This window comes from Pelmatolapia mariae, linkage group LG22 (assembly GCF_036321145.2).
Source record: "Pelmatolapia mariae isolate MD_Pm_ZW linkage group LG22, Pm_UMD_F_2, whole genome shotgun sequence".
Classification (NCBI taxonomy): Eukaryota; Metazoa; Chordata; class Actinopteri; order Cichliformes; family Cichlidae; genus Pelmatolapia; species Pelmatolapia mariae.
Genome location: NC_086245.2, coordinates 31,984,942 through 32,006,871, shown reverse-complemented (window position 1 = coordinate 32,006,871; position 21,930 = coordinate 31,984,942). Strand labels below are relative to the sequence as shown.

Sequence of the window (21,930 nt, the reverse complement as noted above, 5' to 3'; positions counted from 1 at the left end):
TAAACTGACCTCATGGCCCATTGTTAATCAGTGGTGCTAGTTTCGCTCATTATGTGATATTTCAATGTGATATTTATAAGGCTGGGGAAACCAGCAGTCAGCTAAGACTGAAGTCACTTGGACGAGTGACAAAACATTTCTCCCACTTAAAACGCTACCTCAAGATGAGCAGAATGAACTTTTGGGATTGTTTTAATTATATTTGTGAAGGATACTTGATGCAGATGTAGATTGCTGAGCCAAAACACAGAGAAAGCCAGAGAGCGTCAGCCACAGTAAGGTCCCATTGGACGTGTAAACCTGCAATACCCTGGGCATTATGCCAGAAGAATCAAAGCCTGCACTCAGCGAGCTTAGGGAAAGCACCAAGTGTGAAACCTGCAACCATGAGAAACAGACCAAATCCCTACGACAGCAAAGAGAAGAACTCTTGCTTGTCAGGTTAACAGCGTCAGCCACAGCAAGGTCCCACTGGATGCATGAACCCGTGATTGCGGACAATAATAATAAAAAACCAGAAAGGATCACAGCCGGCTCTAGCATCCTTAAATAGTCCAAAGATATCCAGTTAGAGGGTGAATTGGTAATTCTAAATCGCCCGTAGGTGTGAATGGGTCTTGTTGTTAGCCCTGGCACAGAATGGTGATCTGTCCAGGGATAGACAAAAACAGAACAAACAAAAACGGAAAATGTTTTATTTAGATTAGCAAATTTCATATTTCCACTTTAAATATCTATTGATCAACTATCAACTCCACATTCATGTCAAAGGCCCTGCCCATCCAGCTACACAGGATGTGAAGCTTCAAAGAAAGGACCAGAACTCTGCTGCATTAAATCTCATAAGTACTGAATAACTTTATTTAGGGATGTGAATCGAGAACCAGTTCTCAAAGGATGAGAGTGTGATGGTAAAGTGGAGGACAGAAACAACTGCATTATACTGTTAACAAAACTTCGGCAGCATGCTAACACTAAGCTAACAAGAACCCCGAGTGATGTTAAAGCTGAGTAAATGCTGACCCCAGCCCACACAACTTGCAGCCTCCGTTTTTACCTGTTCATGTTTCTAAAGTAGAATCACTTTGTCTCTTTGTTCTGGTTTTTACCTTTGCTTTGTGCTGTCCTCATTGGGATAGGGATTTGTGTTAGTGTGTCGGGCTGTAGCCTCAGGTTTGTATTGCTAATTATGATACAGTGTGTTGCAGATTATTTTACAGACTAACATGACAGTAACGTAACGAGTAGTATAACAAATGTCGTTCTCCTGGGTGTAATTAAGTAACGTACTGCATTACTTTTAAAATAAAAGGGTTCTGTGTAATATGAGCAAGAATGACTCTGGGTATTGACCCTAACACTGATCAAAACAATGAGAGGAAACACCTCCAACATGCACACACATTTGACATCTGAGCATGTAATAATTTTGGGTGACTGCAGTGTCTTTGATATGCTGCTTAGAGATGGTGGTGACTCACAAAGTGGAGCCAAAGAGAATGGATAAAGGAATCGATAAGGGAACGAATTGATAAGTGATATTAATATTGGAATCAGAATAGCAAAATTCTTATCAATTCCCATCCTCTAACTTTATTGATCCAAAAGTTTTAGCAAAGAACCAAACAACCAGAAAAAAGGAAAAACAACCCAAAAAAAAAAAAAAAAAAAAAAGGCGAGAGCTGCTGGTTACCATGGCATTGGAAACAGGAAGCAGAAACAATAACCGCCATCCATCTTCTCTAATGTCATTAATTCTAATGATGTCATGGACATGACTCCACCCCTTGACTTGACTGGTTCCTGTTTATCATATTTCTTAGGGCAGGGCATGTCAGTCATCCTTGTTTCTGTGCCAAGACTTTCTGTTTCCTATATTTGTTTCAAATTTAAAGTTAAGTGTGAAAACAGTCTCTGCAGTTCCATTTGCCCTCTACTGTTAAGACACCACTACAGTCCTAGTTCTGGTCCAGGTATCCTAGATGGACTCAATCTGGCGACGGACCTTCTCAGAGGCAAGGCGGTCAAGTCGTCGCTGGCGGATGACAACGAGGACGGCGAAGAGGGTTGTCAGAGCCAACATGGCCGCCTCAAACTTCCAGAACAGATGTTCTTCCATGAGAACAGAGCGGCAGCTGAGTAGGAGGAAGAAAAATTAGTACATTCATTGTAATAACGTCAGTTCCTGTAGTGACTATTAATCTATGGCTGAGGTGCAGGGGTCTAGGGTATAATTGTCCATTTTTGACTATTTTTGATTTGTCTTGTTTGGAATCATTCTTTTCAGCACAATTTCAAATGTCTGAATTTACAGTTATTTCATTTTGACATACTGTAATAGCACGATTGATCTAAATTAAGACAAAAAAGATCAGAGTAGAAAAAAAAAGTTATATTTTTCACTGTAAAAACCAAAAAAGAATGTTCAATGAATCATTTTCATAACTTGGAAATGCAAATAGTCGTAACAATAGAAATTGTAATTTTTTAAAAATTATGCACAGGTTTTGGAAACAACAAAGTTATATGCAGCTATTTACCTAAAAATGCAGCCAAGGCCTCAGGCAGTTTTTATATAACCATTTAAAACTATTAACAGAACAATCAGGTGTTCTGCATCAAATAAAAAGGCACACAAATTATTTGTACCAATCCAAAAAATATTTTCTGTCCAAATTAAGACAGAGGAGAACACCACATGCCAAAACTCTGCAGGTCTGACAACAAGAGGTGTATCACTCATGTTGCTGTCTGCCTTTTTCCACCAAAGGCAGACAGCGTTTACACTGCAGTCTGCCTTTGGTGGCTTTTTTGCAGCAACTGTGACATTCAGCAGTCGTCTCATTGTTCTGACACACAAAACAAAACTATCGACTACACTACACACTAACTGCACAAGACAACACACCAACTACACACTCCAAACACGGTAAACTTCACAAATCTCTTCCATCTCAAAACTCACTACTCTTTTTCTTTCGCTCACACGATCTCTCTCTCTCACCAGGGTCACTCCTAAAAGTCCCCCCTCTTCTTAAACAAACCATGTGCCACATGTTGCTATATAATTTTTTTTTGTTGGTCGGCATGGTACACCTTAATACAGAGCCCCGCAAAGGACACTGAGGAAAAGATAACATTTTGCGAGATCTTGCAAAACTTTTGGGACATTTTTTTTCTCCAATGTCGCTTGCGGAGCTCCGTACTTTAACACCAATAGGGAAGGAGTGTTTTTTCTTTTTTTTTCTTGCAAGCGGAGAGTGTTTGCTAGCGCTGTCTTTTGAAAATTCAGTTTATACCATTTCTTCCCACTGTAAATACCACTGTTTTATTCAGAAAAAAACATCATGTTTGATTTTTTTTTATCATAACTTTTAAAATCATATTTTACGCATTTGCAACCCTATTGAGACAAATTTCTCTCCATGTTTCAGAGTCCTGTCCATCTTTGGATCCACATACCTATGTGTAGGACTACATGTTTTGTTTTGTTTTTTAAATATGTAGTTCATGTTAAAAAGAAAAACAAAAACAAAACCTGTAGTCCAAACACACACTTTCTTGACTGATGACAAGTCCTGCATGAATAAAGGTGACTTCTTACAGCCCTGATATTGAGACATTCTGCAGTGATGTTCAGAAACAGAAATCACACTAAAAAAGTGAGAACAGTATCATTTAACATGCAATAAATATCTATTTTTTCCACCCTGAGCTTTTATTTTATGTTCAGGGCTGGAGGGTTGATTACTGTTTGTAGCTTAATGAAAAACAAACAAACAAAAGAAACAAAAACAAGATGGCAGCATATTAAAATGGACTGAAGTCATAATTAAACACACAGTTTTCAAGATCCTTCTTCTTCTTTTTTAATTATTGGGCCACTGTTACGTTTTAATCATTTGAAAGTGGGCAATGTTGTATTTGATTAATTTTCCACAAGGTGTGAACTGAAATAGACCTTTAACCTCCGAGGACCTAGTGTCCACATATGTGGATGTCACATTTTGGCTTATTTAGAACAAAATAGTCAATTTTGTTCTACAAGGGCTTGATATCCACTTACAGTGGTATGCAAAAGTTTGGGCACCCCTGATAATTTTCATGTTTTTCCTTTGGTTGTTTGGATCAGCAATTTAATTTAAATATATCATATAGCAGATGAACACAATGATATTTGAGAAGTGAAATGAAGTTTATAGGATTTACAGAAAGGGTGCAATAGTTACTTAAACTAAATTAGGCAGGTGCATAAATTTGGGCACCCCAACAGAAAAATTACATCAATATTTAGTAGATCCTCCTTTTGCAGAAATAACGCCTCTAAATACTTCTTATAGCTTCCAATGAGAGTCTGAATTCTGGTTGAAGGTATTTTGGACCTTTCGTCTTTACAAAATATCTTCAGTTCAGTCAGATGGTTTCTGAGCATGAACAGTCCGCTTTAAGTCACACCACAGAGTTTCAATAATATTCAGGTCTGGGGATTGAGATGGCCATTCCACAATGTTGTACTTGTTCCTCTGCATGAATGCCTTAGTAGATTTTGAGCAGTGTTTAGGGTCATTGTCTTGTTGAAATATCCAGCCATGGTGCAACTTCAACTTTGTCACTGATTCTTGAACATTGTTCTCAAGAATCTGCTGATATTGACTGGAATCCATGCGACCCTCAACTTTAACAAGATTCCCAATACCTGCACTGGTCACACAGCCCCACAGCATGATGGAACCGCCACCAGATTTTACTGTGGCTAGCAAGTGTTTCTCTTGGAATGCTGTGTTCTGTTTCCACCATGCATACTGCCTCTTGTTATGCCCAAATAACTCAATTTTAGTTTCATCAGTCCACAGCACCTTATTCCAAAATGAAGCTGGCTTGTCCAAATGTGCTTAATCATACCTCAAGCGACTCTGTTTGTGGCATGTGCGCAGAAAAGGCTTCTTCTGCTTTACTCTCCCTTATAGCATCTCCTTGTGCAAAGTGCGCTGAATAGTTGAACCATCTGCAGCAAGATGATGTTACAGGTCTTTGGAGCTGGTCTGTGGGTTGACTATGACTGTTCTCAACATCCTTTGCCTCTGCTTATCTAAGATTTTCCTTGACCTGTTACTTCCGGCCTTAACTAGAACTGTCCCTGTGGTCTTCCATTTCTTCACTATGTTCCTCACATTGGAAACTGACAGCTGAAATCTCCTAGATAGCTTTTTGTATACTTCCCCTAAACCATGATGTTGAACAATCTTTGTTTTCAGGTCATTTGAGAGTTGTTTTGAGGCTCCCATGTAGCCACTCTCGAGAGAAGATGCAAAGAGGAGAAAAACTTGCAATTGTCCACCCTAAATACCCTTCCTCATGACTGGATTTACCTGTGTATGTAGGTATGGTCAAGGGTCAATGAGCTTACCAAACAAATTTTATGTTTCAATAATTAGTGCTAAAGGTATTCAAATCAATAAAACAACAGGGGTGCCCAAATTTATGCACCTGCCTAATTTAGTTTAAGTAACTATTGCACCCTTTCTGTAAATCCTATAAACGTCATTTCACTTCTCAAATATCATTGTGTTTGTCTGCTATATGATATATTTAAATGAAATTGCTGATCCAAACAATGATTTATGAAGGAAAAACATGAAAATTATCAAGGGTTCCCAAACTTTTGCATACCACTGTAAGAGGACATTATACTGCTACTGTTCTATCGAAATTTTAAATGAATATCCTCATATGTGGCTCTCATTTTTCATAGAAACAAAAATCAGGTAAAAAAAAAAAATCTGGTAATTCTTTGTTTTTACATTCATTGGGTCCCAATATGCCCAAATATCAAAGAGAAATTAAAAATGCATGCCGTGGAAGAGTTCGGGTCTTAGGAGGTTAAATTTAGGTTTTGTTTAAAGGTATGCCTGCACATGCCAGTGTTATTTTTTTCACCTCTTGAAAGCTTTTGTTAAATAGTTCTTAAAAAGTAAAAAAGCTCTTCTTATTATTAGAACATCTTATTATTCTTATATTAAAAGTATATGTTTTATCCTCTCCGGATTACATCCGTCTGTTTGTTACCACACTCACTGCTTTGTTTTCCTCCCACTATTTGGTCGGAGGGGCTAAAATGGCTCTTTTGATATTGAAGGTTGGCGACCTTTATTGTTTGTTTGCTGTCATCCATTAGAGTATTTCCTTTAATTTAGAATGATCACCTGCTCAGATTTTAGTCCTCCCACCTGTTGCTTGCATTCATCATGATTTTGAATGATACATGTCGCCTGTCTGGTTAATCAGGACCCAGACTCACCTTTTGTACTCCTCTCTGCTGGACTGGCTGCAGTTCACTCGCTCTACATAGCCTGTCAGTCTGCAGGCCAACTGTGACTTCTGAAACACACACACACACACACACACACCCTGCCAATTAGACGATGCTTCAGAGAACAGAAAAGATTGGTCTGTGCTTATGTATTTAAAGTTACATTTTAAAGATGGTGGAAAAAATTCACGTGGAGGTGTCTAATTTTTACTTTGATTCACCCAAAAGCCCATTTTTCATTAGTACCCATTCGGATGGAGTCACCACAACTCAACTCTGATTGGCTGGTTTTCCATTGCAATCGAGTAGAACCCAATATGTGTGGTCAACATAGCGTTGCGTCCACGCTTCCCGTGATGTAATTAATATGTAACACGAACACTACAACAAAGGTAGACATCGAGGCCTGCTACTTGGTTTGTGGCTTTTCATCAGACTCGGGGGAGCACAGTGTTTTTTGTAGCCATTTCTCTCATTGCCGGGTTTCAAAAAGAGGTTGGTATGATTTTCTTGAATAAGGCTACGTTCACACTGCAGGTCTTAATGCTTAATTCCGATTTTTTGATGAAATCCGATTGTTTTGTCTGCTTGTTCACACTACAAATAAAATGTGACAGCAAACGCGCGCTAGTGTGAACCCTCCAAGCATCCCGCATGCACAAAAGAAGACGTCACACACAACGCGCTCTGTTTAGACCCAGACCAAACAGTATTGTTTGACTGATGGCCCTTAATATAAAGACTTGTTCCGGACTTTACGTTTCCCAATTTTGCTTTAAGTTATAAAGTTATTTACATATGGCCTAATAATTGTCCTTGTTGCTGTTTTAGAGAGGAGCGGTGCTTCAAAGGATAGTTGCAGATTTCTGTCAGAATCTGCAGATTATACAGTACAAATAAAATGTTCACGTTTCTCCAACGTTGTCTTCCCAACAGTTTCACTAACATCTACAATGGATGGCCAGGAAGCGTTCACGATGCCTTCTCGGGTGCTTCTCCGGCGCTGATAATTGGCGTCTGTCTTGTGTCAGTGGCGTAAAAGACGGATTTAATGCGACATGAGCATTCAAACAGCAGTCGCTTTCTAAAATGGTAAATGGTAAATGGCCTGTATTTGTATAGCGCTTTACTAAAACATCAGATATGTATCGGATTCAGTACACATACGAAAGTGACCCAGGTCGGATTTGAAAATATCGGATTTGTGCTGTTCACACTGTCATACTATGATCGGCTAAGACTCTCCTGACTCATGACGCCACTGAGCAGCCAATCAGGTATGTACTAATGGAAAAGGGGCTTTAGGTAACTATTTAAAAAATAAATAAATAAAAATGTATTTTCAAATAAAATAAAATAAAATAAAATAAATAAATAAATAATTGAAAAAAAAAACAAAAAACACATGACCATCTGCCAGATAACTTCATCTGCCTGTCCGATGACTTGATCAGCTGATTTCTGAACAGTGGTGACCTGAGAGTTGACGCTGCCCTATGTGGCACTGAAATTACTCACAGTATTGAAGTCGCTGCAGCGCACGCACGCCTCCGTCACCACAAACTCCTCCAACAGCCAGCAGGGGGCGGCCTCAGGCTTAACTGCTGCCAGGACAACAACAATATGTTACTGGCTGCATATACTTTCTGTGTGTAGCTGGAAGTGAAATAATAATAATAATTAGGGATGCACCGATACCACTTTTTGGAAAACGAGTACGAGTACGAGTACTTGCATTTCAGTACTCGCCAATACCGATACCGAGTACTTAATAAAAACATGATTTAAATTTACAGGTAACAGCTTTAGTCATATAATTTAACAAAAAACAAACAAACAAGGCACTAGTTTGGAATTAAGAACATTTATTTAAAATGAAAAGCATGTTGTATGCAACATATTACAGAATAAATAATTATTAATAATTATATAAATAATTTGTTCGTCTGTTTCTCTGTTTAGAAGTCTCACTAGCACAGTCACAGCTGGGATGACATCAGAGGCTAGTGCTTCGCAGCTACTCACTTTTTTAGTTAGTTCCTCAAAAGGTGCGAGGATGGCAACAGTCTTCTCCATAAGAGCCCATTGGTGAGCGGTGAGATAGTCAGGGAGTTCATGCTCGGACACATACACCCCCAGCACTCGCTTTTGCTCTATGAGGGACTGGAGCATGTAATACGTACTGTTCCAGCGCGTCTGTACGTCCTGCTGCAGTCTCTTTATTGGCTGGTTGAGCTGTCCCTGAATGTCCTCGAGGCGGGAGTAGGCTAAGGCGGAATGTTTAAAATGCCCAACTATTTTCCGCCCCACTGCTATAGCATCAGCTATGCTCCTCTGTGCTAATAAGCCCTCGTGAACAGCCAGTTGGAGCGTGTGCGCGACACACAGCAGACTTGGGAGCCCTGCGTCATTCATGGCTTTAATCATGTTTTTGGCATTGTCACGAAGCACAACATGTACTCATGTTTTATGTATACCCCATGTCTGGAGCATTTCCTCAAATGCATGCGCTATAGCCTGGCTGGTGTACGAGCCGCGGAATTGTTTGGCATGTAATATGGCTCGTTGCGGCGTGAAACTCGTCTATCCACTGGGAGGTTAAGCTAATTAGCGACACGGGGCTAACACTGCTTGTCCAAATATCCGTGGTGAAACTAAACGCAGAGGAGGCTTGCAGTAGGCTGTGGATATGTTTTTTCACAGACTTGTGTAGTTTAGGCAGCTCCATTTAGTCATGTAGTGGCGGCTTGGGACATCATATCTGGGCTCCAGAACATGGAGGAGACGCAGGAATCCAACATTTTCTACCTCCGAGAGTGGCTGGTCACTCAATGCAATGTACTCGATAATTGCCTGTGTTATTTTCACAGTACGTGGATTGTCTCTGGACATTTTCTCTCGTCTTGCAAGAGTTTGCTGCAACTCTGAGCTGCAGCCGGGGCCTGGGGGCGGGCACTCGGCGCCTGTGATTAACCCCTTACACGCCGCTCAAACATAGACATTTCTCAGACCGTGGTATCGGTCCCCGGTATCGGGGGACTTTTAACGAGTACGAGTACTTTAGAAAATGTGGTATCGAATCCGATACTCGATACCGGTATCGGTGCATCCCTAATAATAATTATTATTACTATTATTATTACTATTATTATTATTTTTGCTGTTGGATTAAAACTAGTGAACCTGTCACATGACATGACTTTGTTTCCACAGAATTAGTTCTTCAACAGTTCTTTAAAAAAGAAATCTTTAATTAAAGCCACACTTTATGCTGTTAACAAAGAAGAAAGAGGCAGGAGGAATCCATTTAGGGATACGCATAGAACAAATGGGATTTCTGGTTAGATCAGCGAGGTATACAGTCAAGCCCTTAATTATTCATACCCCTGGCAAATTCTGACTTAAAGTTAATTTTATTCAACCAGTTATTCAACTTATTCAAGTTTTTTTTTTTTTTTAATGGAAATGACACAGGCGTCTCCCAAAGGATAAGAAGACAATGTACAAGAGGCATCATTGTGGGGGGGGGGAAAAAAAAGTATTTCTCAGCTTTTATTTACATTTGAGCAAAAAGTGTCATGTCCAAAATTATTCATACCCTTCTCAGTAATCAATAGAAAATCCTTTACAGCAATCAAACGCTTTCTATAATTGCAGACCAGCTTTTTGCATGTCTCCACAAGTATTTTGCCCATTCATCTTCCATGTTTTTGTCTGCTAACTATTTCTTCACCACTTTTGCTGTGTGTTTTAGGTCATTGTCGTGCTGAAATGTCCACTGGTGCCCAAGGCCAATTTTCTCTGCAGACTGTCTGACGTTGTTGCTGAGAATCTTCATGTATTGCCTTTTTTTTTTTTCCATGGTGCCATTTACTGTGATTACAGGGCTCTACACTAACTTTTGGCCACAGTTGCACTGGTGCACCTAACTTTTTTCCTTAGGTGCACCAGCACAAAAGTTAGGCGCACCCAAATTTTTCCACCACATCACTTAACCCCACAGTTTTATGTGTTCTTTTTTTTTGGAAATTGCTGTCCATACTGGGCAGTCCATTTATCACAGCATATAATGTGTTTTCTGGATACACAGCATTTCAGTTCGAAACGTATTAGCACCAGTCACAAATCCAATATTGTTGGCCATGGGCTTTCCGCATTCATGACAGTAAATGCAGTGCATAATGTTGTCAGCTTTACTGTATTTTAGCCAGGGAAACTGGTCAAGCCACTGTCTTCGAAATGTATACACTTTCCCCCTTTTACTTTCAGTGGGCTCTGGCTCTGAGTCAATCATATGTGGCTCATTATCTGAAGCCGTCTCCAGACCAGTGTTAGACATAACATGAGAGGTTGATGGCTCTGTGTCATAGCACTGGCTATGAATTTCAGACGGATCAGGCCTTAACTTACCTTAAAAAGTTATCAATCATTCATTTAATCTTTCCCCACTACCCACACACACATCCACTACATCCATCGCTACATCCACTTCTGTCGGGCCTAGGGTACTCACTAGGGCTGGGTATCATCACTGACTTCAATAATCGATTTGATTCCGATTCACAAGGTCCTGATTAAATTTTGAAACAAACAGTCAAAAATATTATAATTCTGATCATTTATCAGTACTGACACTTTTGAGATTTCATCAGAGGTGTAAGCATCACAGCAGATGCCTTTGTGTCAAGTAACTGAGGATAAAACACAGAAAAACATGAAGGGGATTTTACTGGAATGGCTATTTATAGCATATAACCACCTTAGAAATATTCTGCAGTAGAACAAAAACTGAAGAAAACCATGAATCAATATATGAACATTACCCAATGCTGCTGAAGTGAAGCAGAACAAAGTTACAGAGGTGTTATTAGAGACACAGCCAAGCATTTGGCATAAATTTTAAAAGTTTACATTTCTTCGGTATCAAAGAAAATAAATAAAATAAAATAAAAATAAATTAAGCTTTCTTGTCGGAGGTCATTTTTTGAACAAACAAACAAACAAACAAACAAAAAAAAAAAAAAAAAAACGCACACGACTTGTACATAAGTCGTGTGCAGTGGGGAAACAGAGAGAGGGCTGTGCAGGAAGTGTGATTTTATTGTGGTGGACGCAAAACAGCAAAAGTAAGAGCAAATTAATGACAATGTTTATCAAATGTGAATTGTAGTTTTGATCCTTGTTTTACTGCTGGTTCAGTCAAGTTTGGTTGGAGATAGACAAAACCTGCAGCATCAGTCTAGCGCAGGGGTCGGCAACCCTGGCCACGCATGCCAGCTGTGGCACGCGAAGGGTTAACTGATGGCACAACCATAGCTGGACTGGCCATTGGGCATACCGGGCATTTGTCCGATGGGCCGATTGTGATTTTTTGTTTTTAAACGGGCCGATGGTTTTGTTTTGTTTTTTTTTTGGGGGGGGGGGGGGGGTTTGTAACGGTATAAACAATGAAAGGTGGTGGATTGGCCAGATGCTGGCTGATGTGTAAAAATAACTCAGTTGTTTGGTGGTGGCTATGGCGGAGCTTCCATAGAGGCCGGCAGGTGGATGAGGGAAAGGGGAGGCAGGAGGAGAGACCCGAGGCGGCCACTGGTCCGAGTGTCAGGTGAACTGAACTTCAGGTAAGAAGTTATGACCTGCAGTCTATCTGGGTCAGATATAAACTAAGTTTAGGTGTAGTTTATTTTCGTTGTGCTAACTTTTTACAGTCAGTTACAATAACTCGTACTGTGTACTAGCTAGCATGACGGAGTTTCTATACAGCTGGGTGGGTGCTATGTGAACTTTATTTTATTCATAAGGTTAGTTAGTTGAGTTGCCAACCATCCCGTAAAAAACGGAATCGTCTCATATTCAGAGAAAATATTACGCGTTTCGTATTGAGCTGAAAAGGAACGCAGTTTGTCCCGTACTTCAGCTAGAATGGAAAAAGACACAAAGCTGGAATTATTCTGTCTTTACGCTGTCAGCTGCCTCTTCTTCTCTCATTCTCTCCCCCTCCCTCTCCTGTTGCTACTTCAATCATGAAACTGATCAATGAACAGCTGATCGGCTTTTCTGTCGCAAGTCCCGTCTCCCTTTTTTGTTTATCGCCCACTTTGCGCCAGAAAGAGGAAACCAGCGGATATCGCGCTAAACAACAGCAGCACATTTAAGCTTGATCAGCTGTTGTTAGAATTTATTCAATATTAATTTCTAGCATCAGCTGATGTTTGCTGGAGCCACAGCTGTAAAAGCTGCTGGTCATTATCTCGGTTTGGTTATCTGGTGAGAGGGAAACATGAAGATGAAACCAGGAGATGTCATTACTGAATCATCAGAGCTGAACAGGTGATGGAGAAACAGGTTTACCTTTTAGGTGACATGAATGAGTTGAAGGGAAGTTATGAACTGTTTCTGAGAGACAAATAACACCAGAATCCTTTAATAAGTAGCTGACAGCTGGTAACTGTGCAGGGGCGGGTCTAGCAAAGTTTTGCCAGGGGGCCAGGTAGGGCATTAACAGGGAAAGGGGGGCACAAAGAAATACTCTTCTTTCTTATTCTTATTTGAAATGTCTAGCTTTTAATAAATAATTATCTGAATCTTACAACCAAAGTTTTCATCTGATGTAAAATGTATAGAAATCATACATATACCAACAAGACAGTGTACATCACTGTCACAACAGCATTTGTTTTCATTCAAAAGCTTTATGGCTTTTCCTATAATACCTCGGGCAGGTCTCTAGTCAAAATGCCCGGGCCGGTTTTTTGTCCCAGTCCAGCCCTGGGCACGACACGAAGTGAATTAATCTGATGAGGGCCAGCGGTGCACATCGCAAATTAGCTCACATAGACACATTAGTTGTGCCGCTTCTTAATGATGGTATCTCAGCTAACAACCCCAACTACCAGATTCAACTTGTAATTGGCTAAAAATAACTTAGCCTACCGGTGAGAGGGACGTTGCTAGCTGGCAGCTTTTTCAAGCGATGTTGAAATTTCCACATTCCGACACTTCAAATGCTACAGGAGCTGTCTGCTCAGCGTAGCATCAGCACCATGGAAATACACAGATACATCCAAAGACTCGAGACAGGATTCACAATGTGTTTTCGGGATTTTCAGGTGTATGGACCAATGTTTTCTTTTCTGATCAAACCAGAAAGCTTTAATGAGCAGCTGGATTTGTCTCACATTAACTGGCTGGACACAGAGGACATTGAAATGCAGCTGACTGAACTGAAAAGCTCGACTCTGTGGGGGTTACAGTTTGCAGAACTATAAACACAGCTGGTATCCATAGGTGTGCGTGTTCATGGAGCTTGCATTTTCACCTGCTGGACATCACTACCTGACAAGTTTAACTGTCTTCAGAACATTGCAGAGGCATTATTGACAGTATTTGGCTCTACATATCTGTGTGAGCAGATTTTCTCTCACACAAAGAGTGTCCTCAGGTAGCTGTCTGAATGCTGGACACTGGGAGACCTGCATCTCCGAGTGGGAGACCTTGGTCTCTCCAGAAGTTGATTCTGTTCATTTGGATGTAGCGTTTTCAGTGGGAGAAACGTTTCGTCACTCATCCAAGTGACTTCCTCAGTCTCAGCTGACTGCAGGTTTCCCCAATCTTATAAACAGTACATTTGCATAATGACTGAAGCCAGCCCACTGAATGAACAATGGGCTGGGAGGTCAGTTCCTTCATCATAATTATGCAAATTCTCATGACCATTGATCAACAACCACCAGCAGAGCACAGATTCACCAGGATGATCTTGGTAGTGAACCTTGGATTCTTTTTCACCTCTCTCACTATCCTCCTGACCAGCACAGGTGTCACTTGGCTTCCGACCATATCCTCTGTGATTTTCCACAGTGCAGAACATCTTGTATTTTTTAATAATAATTTATACTGTAGCCACTGGAACTGGAAAACATTTATATATGGCCTTGTAGCCCTTTCCTGCCTTGTGAGCAGCCACAATGCACAGCCGCTGGTCCTTACTGAGCTCCTTTGTCTTAGCAATGACTATCCACAAGCCAACTGCAGAGAGCTGCTGTTTTTCACCTGTTGAGTTGATTAAAACATCTGTTCCCAATTAATCAGGGTAATTAGGATGCTTTATAAGTGCTTGGACTATTTGGAATAGTATAGAACTTTGGATTTTCCCAGAGACTGTGACAGTTGTGAAGGGTATGAATAATTTTAGACGCAACACTTTTTGTAAATAAACGCTGAGAAATATTTTTTTTCTACAATGATGCCACTTGTATGTCGTCTTATTATATTTTAATATTTTAGGAGAAGCCTGTGTCATTTCTGGTAAAAACAAACAAACAAACAAAAAAAAAAACACACATGCTGGTTGAATAACAGTAACTTTAAGTCAGAATTTGCCCGGGGAATGAATAATTATGGGCTTGACTTTAATACAGAAAGAACAATAACTGCATTTTTTTAAGCAAGCTAACAAAACATAGCTCTAAAAACAGATGACAAGAGTTTGAGACATACCTGTAACTGTTCCTATAGATTTCTCCTCACTCAGCAGAGCTGCTCCGAACACCCTGAAACACATTAACATTTTTGAAAGTCATATGACTTTCCCGCAGTGCTGCCTGCAGGTTTGAATGACCTCTGAACTTACCTGAGTGACACAAGACCCCAGAACAGGGCATGCAGTACAAGGACGCGTGGGCGGCAGCAGGCGACGGGGATCCGACAGTCACCCTCCATCAGTCTGCTGCCCCAGCACCACAACGCCGTCGCCACGCTGTCCGCCTCCTGACCGGTTATTGAAAAATTATGATTCGTGGCCGAGTGCTATCAGTCCAAGCTGTAGTCAGTCTTTTACCATGATGCTCACGTTGATCAAAGCCTTAAGGCTCCACGCTATTGAGAGCTGAAAAAACAAACATATGTCACTTTGCTAATCGATAATCAGAGTGCAGATGATCACAGTTCAGTGTATTTAGTATAAGAGTACACAGGCTAATTACTATTTGATTGTAATAAAACAGCAACAAACCTAATCAATACATGAGTAATGAGCAGATTCATTAACACAGACACAGCAATATTTCACTCAGCTGATCATTAATAACCCATCAATAACTTAAAAAAGAGCTAATATCACAGACTTTAAGCGGCTTACAACGTGATTTTTTTTGTATTGATCAGTCTGCTAATGCTAACAAGTTGCTAACACGTTAGCAATACCGTTAGCTCTACTCACCGCGATCTCTTAAAAAAAACACCCGCCATATTGGACTCAACGCAGGGAAGCAGAGAAGAGGAGCCTAAACATCAGAACCGCCGATGATTCGACACTGCTGTTAAATAAAGCTCAGAGTTAGCGGCGAGCAGCTGAAGTCCATCGATTGTTGTTACCGGATTCACACAGACAGGTTAACCACGACACGCACAGGCAGCACTTCCGCCACAGAGTTCACTACCCGCAAGGATAAAATGCTCCCAGGAAAAGAGTCTGTTATATTCATGTAAATACAATAATATATATGCATCCATGTGCCCCGGGTGAAACACAGTAAACATTTTTCGCTAGGTTTTTTAATTAAAGTTTACGGACTGTAAAGATTATTTTAACACTTTTTGTCTTTATTTACGTCCTATTGTCTCTTAAACATTTTATGTAATTTAGGAACCGTTATTTTGAAGGGCAGAGTGCAGGCGCAGCCTCATCCTGTTTTGCTAGAAACTAAACGTAGATTTAAACGTCATCATTCTCTACGTCAGCTGCTGTTGAAATCAGGTGATTGAATTGAAAGTCTTTCCTGCAGACTTGTGTACGATATTTAAAGTGGAAATGAAACACTAAATGTATAAAGGCTAATTTACACCATGGAGCCCTGCTCTCAAAAACTGACACAAATGTAACACTGTGTATCTAGATTTAAGAAATAAATGCTTAGTCAAAGTTTTAAAGGGAACCCTATTAAGACATGTTTGCACTAAAATATGTACTGTGCTTTCAATAACACATATGTGGTATTAAAATAAGCCAAATGTTTACCTTTTAAGCACATTTTATATAAAAACCGATTTACCAGTAGGCCGCCATTGTTATTTACTTTTCAATGCACTATGGGTAGTGACATCATACGGTTGCACTGCATACAGTTCACAGTTAGCAGCACACTGGAATTGGCTTCTGTTCAACCTTTTCAGTTTGAACCAGCGCAAACCGAGAGAGAGAATGAAAATAGTCAACCAGTACTTAGTTTAGATGAAGATGAAAACAATCCGTCACATGAGGATGCGAGAGCGAGGGAAAACTACTGGTGTCTATGAGGCTACTGCTTGCCGATAGCAACGGCGACTGATAGCATTTGTTGTAAAGCACCATAATTTTGAAGCCGTATGTCTTAATCCAGATGTTCTTTGGGCAGCCCTTGTTAGCCTCCATGACCAGTATCCGGTCTTTGAGTGATAACGTGATGAATCCTGCTTCCGGGCCCAAAGTAGTCTGCATTTAATAAGGCTGTTGTGTTTTTAACATGTTTTAATGCTTTGTATCTTGTTCGATTTAATCTCAACAAGCCCCTAAAAACAGTCAGTGATCACTGTCGGCTTCTCTCGGTTTTTATTACCGCTAATCATTTTAAAGCTCAGTTTTTAAACCCTTATGATGTAACTACAGCCCAGTCCCTGCAGAAATATATTAACAGTGTTGGTCAAGTTACTTGAAAAAAGTAATCAGTAACTAATTACTGATTACTTCCCCAAAAGAGTAATCCCGTTACTTTACTGATTACTTATTTTCAAAAGTAATTAGTTACTTAGTTACGTTTTAAAAACATGATTTACAACCTGAATAGGTAATAAAGCGATAGATCTTTCAGCCCAATTCTACTTTTTCTGCATAATCCATCATATAAAATGTAATCAAATGAAAAAGTCTCTTTTTAAAACCAGTTTTATTAGTTTTAATCTTTTAACTTTATGTATCAAGCAAAAATTAAATTATATGCAACATTCTCTGACAGGCAGAAATTTGTTTAACATTTAAACCTATTTTCTGCACATTCCAGCATATAAAATAAAATGGGTTTTTTTGTGTTTACACTCACTCTTTCAAATAGATGCAAGTAAAACACAGCAGAAAATAAATAAAATCAAAGACTCAGTGATCCTGTTGCTCTATTTCTCTATTTGCTCTATTTCACCTGTATAGCAGGAGTGGGGCAGGCGGAGGTTTGCCCTGGTGCAGGTGTGTCGCAGCGGTTAGTGGAAGGATCTGGGAGTTTCTCTGTGAATTTCACATTCCCGTGGCAGCGTACTCAGTGCTTGCTCTGAAGTTTAGGGGGGGGTTTCACTGTAAAAAGAAGTTTTCTTCCCACGCAGTGAACAGCTAATGTTTTTGTCATTTTTTACGGAATCAAACTCAAAGTAAGGTCAGTACTTCCACGCTTTAAACGCTGCACGGTGTTCTGACAAACCATCCTACTTTGGCAAAACATCCTACCGTAAGTAGTTTATGCACATTTCTGCTGTCACAGAGTAATTCCAGCACCAATTTAAGTAGGTATGACGGTTTGCCACTTAACTTTGCCCATCAGAGTATGCTTGTAGCTCATATTCATAAAGCCAGGATGGTTTGCCACTTCGTTTTACCCGTTAAAGCAGTGGTTCCCAAACTTTTTTTGCTGGGCCCCCCTTTGCTTTACAAGAAAAATGTTCAGTAAGCGTGTAAACCTGCAGGTTTTACACGCTTACATACACACACACAGTTACTGTCCCTCAATTTAGAAAGGCAGAGGCGTCACGGTGTAATTATTTTACGTGTAGTTGTTTTTTTTTCTGTGTAATAATATTCAACATTGCTATCAATACATTTCTCAAAAAATGCCTCAATGTGCAAAAGGGGTTCAAAAAAATAAACAACTGTGGGATACTGTTAGTCCGTGATTTGAACCGGAGAAACAAATCGTGGCAGGATCAGCCTGATATTATTTGGATCCCACTGTAACTTTACTGTATAAGTAAAATGTCAGGAGTATTTATTTATTACAAGAAGTGTTTGTGAACTATAAATCAAGAATGTGGGATTCTGTTTGTCCGTGATTTGGAGAGCCCAATGTGTGCTCCCGACGCAAGGGAAACTAATTCTGTCACAGAGACCTACCTTTGCACTTGTGCAGGTGAAGCCAAAGGGAAGACATGCTTCATCATATTTTCTAGTATTTGGCTTGGAATGAAGTTGGTTTGGAAACATATTTGGCGATGCTTCATCTCCTGCTTTGCGTTTGTGTGGGAGCCTCGTCAAAAACCTGTCAATTATGCTAGCAGTGTCCAAGTGTTTTTTGTTTTTTTTTTATACCGCGCCCCCCCTGCAATGGCTCTGCGCCCCCCCATAGGGGGCGGGCCCCACACTTTGGGAACCTCTGTGTTAAAGTATGCTTGTAGGTAACATTCACAAAGGTAGGATGGTTTGGCACTTAATTTTACCCGTCAGAGTATTTTTCTAGCTAATATTCACAAAGGTAGGACGGTTCGCCACTTAATTTCGTGTTGTGCACATGCGCAGAAACAACGGGTAGGATGGTTTGTGAGGTAGGATGGATTCCCAGAACACCGGTCATACTCTCTCCCACACTCGTTATGTTATCCATTGTTGATCTGCACACAGCTGTTGCCACAAACGTCGCACGCACTTACGTCATTGTCATGAGACACTCTCGCTAAAAAATCACGGTTTTAGTAATGCAGTAACGCAGCATGCTTATGGGAAAGTAATTGTTAGGTTCATTTAAACAGGTGGATTCAGTGGCAGAAACACACACGGGCACAGAATAGCGGTAAAGCAGATTTATTATAAGTGATCAGGGAATATTTACAAGGGGACGGGGCTATATACAATGGCCGGGTAAATGTGCGAATAAACAGAGCCGAGGGGGATGAAAAACGAAGCCAAGGTATGCAGGCAGACAGGTGGCGAACCAGAGCTACCTGAGAACGAGGGACAAAACAGAATTAGGGGATAAACGTCGAAAATCGAGAATGAAATTGAAGCGGGCGGAGAGAGTTGGAGAGCTTACTTGAAACACCAGAATACAGGAATAACAGCGATCGCAGGCCAGCGCCAGGTAAGTCTCTGTCACAGATCCAAAAAATGGGCCAGCGCACAAAGAAACAGGCAGGCGAACAGGCAGCGAGACAGGCTGGTGCAGAGAAAAAGCAGGCAGAAGATGAACCTTCAAACATGTAGCTCAATCGCACAGAACCAACAGATTAAACTTGCAACAGCACTGTTACCACTTGTGGGAACAACAATAATCCGACACCAGACGTCCATCACTCAGCTCCATAAATGCTCCCACTGATGACGTCCGATGCGCTGCAGGTGTGCCGGAATGCCGTCAAACACCGCCCCGCCTACCTGTGCCGAAAAAAGAAAACAAACCCCAGAAACACCAACACGCATACCACCAACTTCTAATAGTACCCCCCCCCCCTCACGGGTTTGGTTGTCCTCTGCGAATATTCCTCTGAAGTGCATGTCCAGGAAGCTTGCTCCTCGCTTCCTGGGTCCTTTCACCATTCAACGCATGGTGAAAGGGCCGCCATGCTCCTCCGATCAGCAGCATGGCGGATCCGAGTCACAGTCTGGAGCAGCGCTGCCTTAGCCCGGCGCCAGATCCGCGGACTGCGACGTAAATGGTCCTGAACCGCTGGAACAGCAATCTCCGCCTCCTGAGAAGGAAACAGCGGTGGCTGATATCCAAGACAGATCTCAAACGGAGAAAAACCAGTGGCCGCCGATGTGAGGGAGTTATAAGCGTACTCAATCCAGGCAAGATGACTACTCCAGGAAGCGGGGTCAGAGGAGGCCACACAGCGCAAAGCAGACTCCAGCTGCTGATTAGCCCTCTCAGTCTGTCCGTTAGATTGCGGGTGATAGCCCGAGGAAAGGCTCACCCCCACCCCAAAAGCAGCACAAAAAGCCCTCCACACCCGAGAAACAAACTGAGGCCCCCTGTCAGACACAATGTCCAAAGGAATCCCATGTAACCGAAAAACATGATCAACCAGCAAGCGAGCAGTCTCGAGGGCCGAAGGGAGCTTAGATAGAGGGACAAAATGAGCCGCCTTGGAGAACCTGTCAACAATGGTGAAGATAACCGAGTGGTTAGAGGAACGTGGCAACCCAGTAATAAAGTCCACCGCAATATGCGACCAGGGCCGACCCGGAACAGGCAGGGGGTGCAGCAGCCCGGGAGGGGCCAGGTGGCGGCTCTTATTGCGCGCACAGATGTCGCAGGCCAGCACATATTCGCGGGCATCACTCGCCAAAGCGGGCCACCAAAAGGAGCGCCTTAACAGGGAAACCGTACGACGCACGCCGGGGTGACAGGCGAGTCGAGAAGCGTGTACCCAGTGCAGGACGCGCGCACGTACGGCCGAGGGAACAAACAGCTTGCCAGGCGGGCCCGAACCGGGGTCCGGTTCCCGCAGCTGCGCACGGCGCACCAGGCTCTCGATTCCCCACGTCACAGCCAATGTTCCCTCTAATTTTTCATGTGTCTGAGCGAACACACAAACTCCCTGAGCGATCTCGTGGACCACTGTGAGCGACATTAGACGTGTGCACTGTGGTCACGCCAGCGTCGAATCCATCCAAGTTACATGGTTTATTAAAATAATCAAATTACAGCATTTACATTTCTGTTAGACAACTTTTCATTAACTGCTTTAGCCCACTTACAATGAAAATGTAAAACAAAAATGTAGTCATTGACCTGTGTAGTATGTTAACACTATTGGAAGTAAAAATAACTTGAACTCCAATTTTGAAAACACAACTTTCTTTATTATTATTTTTTAAATAAAACTCTGACTTGCATTATGAGTATGAGTCTGTGGTCTGGGAGAGAGTCCTGTAACTCTGTCTACAAAATACAGTATATAATGACCAATGTTGGGCAATTAATTATATAGTTACTTCTTCAAAAAAGTTACTGAGTTTTGCAAACAACAAAGTTTTTTTCAGCTCTTTACCTAAAAATGCAGCCAAGGCATTTTTAAACAAACATTTCAAAATACTTACAGAACAATCAGCTGTTCTGCATCAAATTTGATGCCACACAAATTATTTGTGCCAGTCCAAAAAATAATTTCTGTCCACTATGAGATAAAGGAGAACAACAGCCTGATACCTGCAGACCTGACAACAGGAGATGTATCACTCCTGTAACACCTGTAACATTCAGTAGTCGCCTCATTGTTCTGACACACACAACAAAACTATTGACTACACTACACACTAACTACACAAGATTTGCGCTAAACGTTCCAAATCTCTTACATCTCAAAACACCGCCGTCACTCCTAAAACTTCCTCCCGTCTCTTAACAACTAAATGCCATGTTTTGATTGGTCGACATGGTACATTTTTCGACCAATGGGAAAGGGTGGGGGGTGTTTTGGTTTCGTCTTTGCTCACAGGCTTTCGAGCGTTTTCCTTATAAAACGCCGTTTTTACCGTTTCTTCCCGCAGTAAATATAAACAACGATAGTATTCAGGAAGAGAAAAAAACATTGCATATATTTTATCATAACTCTGGTTTTACGTGGCCTATCAACACAATTTAAAAACTGGTATAAAGTCCACACTT

General features: G+C 41.2%; 1 protein-coding gene across 2 annotated transcripts; it reads right to left on the bottom strand.

Moving 5' to 3' along the window:
- Positions 1-681: 681 nt before the first annotated feature.
- Positions 682-15,803, bottom strand: jtb (jumping translocation breakpoint). Of its 2 annotated transcripts, none has more exons than XM_065471384.1 (6): positions 15,531-15,803; positions 14,943-15,197; positions 14,810-14,862; positions 7,829-7,911; positions 6,299-6,378; positions 682-2,135 (listed from the first exon to the last, which is right to left on the bottom strand). In XM_065471384.1, exons 2-6 carry the CDS (start codon positions 15,029-15,031, stop codon positions 1,979-1,981), a joined length of 462 nt encoding a protein of 153 aa, XP_065327456.1. In that variant the 5' UTR covers positions 15,032-15,197; positions 15,531-15,803; the 3' UTR covers positions 682-1,978. The 2 variants fall into 2 exon arrangements, with proteins under 2 accessions (XP_065327456.1, XP_065327455.1); XM_065471383.1 differs by having other exon boundaries at positions 7,829-7,914; positions 15,531-15,789.
- Positions 15,804-21,930: the final 6,127 nt, after the last annotated feature.

Bases quoted from the DNA above. Each gene is read 5' to 3' on its own strand.
- jtb (XM_065471383.1), bottom strand. From the start codon at position 15,031: ATGGAGGGTGACTGTCGGATCCCCGTCGCCTGCTGCCGCCCACGCGTC. The intron at 6,379-7,828 runs GTGAGTAATTTC...TGTGTGTTTCAG, and splicing joins GCTGCAGCGACTTCAATACT to AAGTCACAGTTGGCCTGCAG. The intron at 2,136-6,298 runs GTGAGTCTGGGT...CCTCCTACTCAG, and splicing joins AGCAGAGAGGAGTACAAAAG to CTGCCGCTCTGTTCTCATGG.